At 28.7% G+C, this 3,075-nt stretch overlaps 1 protein-coding gene across 2 annotated transcripts in view; it reads right to left on the bottom strand.

Moving 5' to 3' along the window:
* Nucleotides 1–3,075, bottom strand: part of bou (glycosylphosphatidylinositol anchored membrane protein boudin) — a 19,151-nt gene that overhangs the window by 11,307 nt on the left and 4,769 nt on the right. For both annotated transcript variants that reach the window (XM_018519935.1, XM_018519936.1), the window contains exon 3: nt 2,342–2,497. In XM_018519935.1, coding sequence (XP_018375437.1) covers nt 2,342–2,497 — 156 coding nt within the window. The remainder of the gene's footprint in view (nt 1–2,341; nt 2,498–3,075) is intronic.

The following is a 3,075-nucleotide window of genomic DNA, read 5'->3' as shown; positions in this document are numbered from 1 at the left end:
TTCTACCGTCGTGGGATTGCCCTGTTGCCGGAGAGATGGGAAGAAGTAGTAGAAAATGGAGGAAATTACTTTGATTAAGGTATTCATTCATCTTCCCTTCGAAATAAATCGATTTTCGAAACGAAAAAACGATAGGAATTAAGTTTAATACCTAATAATATGCGGTTTAATACATGATTATTGGTTATTGCTCACTTTTTACTCAACTCGCGATAATTCAGTAACGAAAAATCGTAGAAACGTTTTTAAAAAACGATTTTATAGGAAAAACTTCAAGCTTTTACACGAAAAAATCGAAAAGTTTCGCAGATTTTTTGCACGCACGTGACAAGCTCACAAAGTGAGCTAAAGATTTCTTATTTAGTTGAGCTCGTAGTTTTCTATGTGTAAAAATTACTAAACTCACAGAAAATAAAAAAACACAGTGACCTTCCAAAAATAGAGATTTCAAGCTTCAAAACTCTTTTTTTTAATTCAAATTTCGTTCATTTTTGACAAAGTTACAGCTGCCTAAATTTTATCTATTTTTTATAAAAAATTAAGTGTTCCTCTAATTTTTGTGAGTAGTGTATTATATTTTGTGTGCAATTAAATTACTTAAAGCTCTCCTTCTCATAAGAATTTAAGCTATTTTAGAAAGTTATTTAAAGAAAATTGTAAACAAATTTTTAAAAATCTGAAAAAATTCAAGAGTGCTTACATATTATTAATTACAAACTTATTCTTAAGGTTTGATCAAATCCTTATATTATGTATAAGATTGGAGAACCTTCTAAACATATTTTAAGGAAAATAATTAAAATATCATTTTTTTTGCTAAATTAATTTTAAAAGCTGAAAATAGAACACATATAAGTAAAAAAATTTGTGTCAAAACGATCACTTTCAAGAACAGAAAAAGAACATCATTTTTCTTATTCGTTCCAATAACAATATACTAACAATAAGTATCGTATAACAATATATAGATAAGAATCAATATTTAAAAAAATCTCTATGACTTTTGCAAACCTCTTTATATATTTTAATCTCAGAATTGGTTAAACTATATTCAAATAAAGTACTACTTTTCTTTATTTCAATAAGTGATCGTTTCCATGTCAAAGATTTGGCATTGAAGGAACATTCATGCACACACTCGACAATAACTATAGATTCTTATTATAAAAACCTCCGTAACGGCCGATTGATTTGATGCAATAACGTGCTCCGTACACATGACTACAATTTGCCGGTACCAAGATATTTTTAACCAATTCGTTATCCATGCATTTCCATTCATCCGCCGATGTACATTGATAGCAATCCAAGGTCATCACTTTTAATTTTAAGAAAGCAATGATTAAATTTCTAATTAAAACTATATAGCAATCAATGTTACACAAGTTTTCCAATGCTACATCATAAAATAATAATAATTATGAAATAACTCTTAGATACACAGCCTTAGAAATGATCTACTGCAATGATGTAAATAGGATTTTGGTTAGTAAGTAAATGAATTTTTTGCAACGTGAAAGAGCATTGAAATGCAAATTATATCATTTTTGTAAAATACAATAATAATCAATTAAATAAATTTTCAGGTTTGGAAAGTGACTATACTTTAGTGTAGTCATGTAGTGTGTATCAAAATATTTTATAGAAAATATGAATTAAATAAATTTGATTTCTGTAATTATTTTATTCAAAAACATAAAAAATGATAAAAATAAAGAAAATGGTTATTTTAGCAACTTTCCAAAATTACAGGATAATTTGCCGTAATTTTTCGAGTAAGTTATTGTCACATTAAATTCGTTTTAATCTTTATCATCAAAAGTAAACTAACTTTATAAAAAATCATAAAAATAGTTACAATATTAAAAAAGAGATAAATAAAAAATCATTCAAATCGCATCACAACTGAAAAAGAACAGTTTTTAAAGGTTGTAAAACGAAAATGACAAAATGATATTTAATCATATTAAAAATACATTCTTTTGCCATTTATTATTCGATTAATCAATAACTTTCTGTGTCGAGTTGAACAATATATAGTTTTCTTTTTTTATAGGAAATTTAATTCGTTGAGTTGTGATTTTAAAAATAAGAGAGTGATATGTAAAAAATCGTTTATAATGATTCAATTTGCATTCCAAGATCTCAAACATAATAAATGTTTCAGTAAGTTGAAAAGATCTGGAAAGAATTCGGTTGAGTTTAATGCAGAGTCGCTGACATGCTCGATTAATCTGTGTATGAAATACAATTGTTAGGAAAGTTAATCAGCTTTCTCTGCATCGCCACTATGTTAGTCTGCCAAGCAAAGGCTATAGAAAATATCTTCGTTGTTGTTTACCCTCGAAGCGGCCTATATGCTTCACACAATATTGCGCTCCATAAACGTCGTCGCATGATCTAGGCTGAAGATCATTGTCGCTCGTCAGGAATTCATTACATTGAAACGGATACTTGGGGCTGGTGCTGTTACATTGGTAACATTGTATGCTGTGTCCTGAATAAAAATATTATTAATTCAAATCCGAAGAAACAAAGGGTTATGTTGAGCCAAAACGCTGGATGTTTTATGCTGGATGGTTTTAAAATATATGTAGTTAAATAAAAATATATATAGTTAAATAAAAATACAAAAGCTATTTACTCAAACATTTCGATCTTTAATATCGTCATCCTCAGTGAGAACATAAATTGTGATCACTTCATAAGCATAAAATACATTGATGTATACAAAGAGAATAATATAGCGTTTTCGGCCCGATGGTCATTTATTATTCTCCTTCGGAAGAATAATCGCACAATCATTCGTCGAAACACAGTCAGCCACGTGAAGCTACAAATTCTCACTCGAATAGAAATAATGCAGACATCTGTAAATAATAATATATAAATGTTGCATGCAACTTTTTTATTGCTATATACCAGGTATGTAAATATGAAACCGGAATTTACCAATAGATGGCCATAGCTGTCAATGTAGTTGCCGTCAGACCGCGTCATTGACGCTATTTCTTTGTTCTGACATGTGACAAAGATTTTCAACTCACAACAATACAAGTTTCATACAACAGTATA

The sequence above is a fragment of the Trachymyrmex cornetzi genome, unplaced genomic scaffold, assembly GCF_001594075.2.
Source record: "Trachymyrmex cornetzi isolate Tcor2-1 unplaced genomic scaffold, Tcor1.1 scaffold854, whole genome shotgun sequence".
Classification (NCBI taxonomy): domain Eukaryota; kingdom Metazoa; phylum Arthropoda; class Insecta; order Hymenoptera; family Formicidae; genus Trachymyrmex; species Trachymyrmex cornetzi.
The sequence above is the reverse complement of the archived record's forward strand: the minus strand, read 5'-3'. Positions and strand labels throughout refer to the sequence as shown.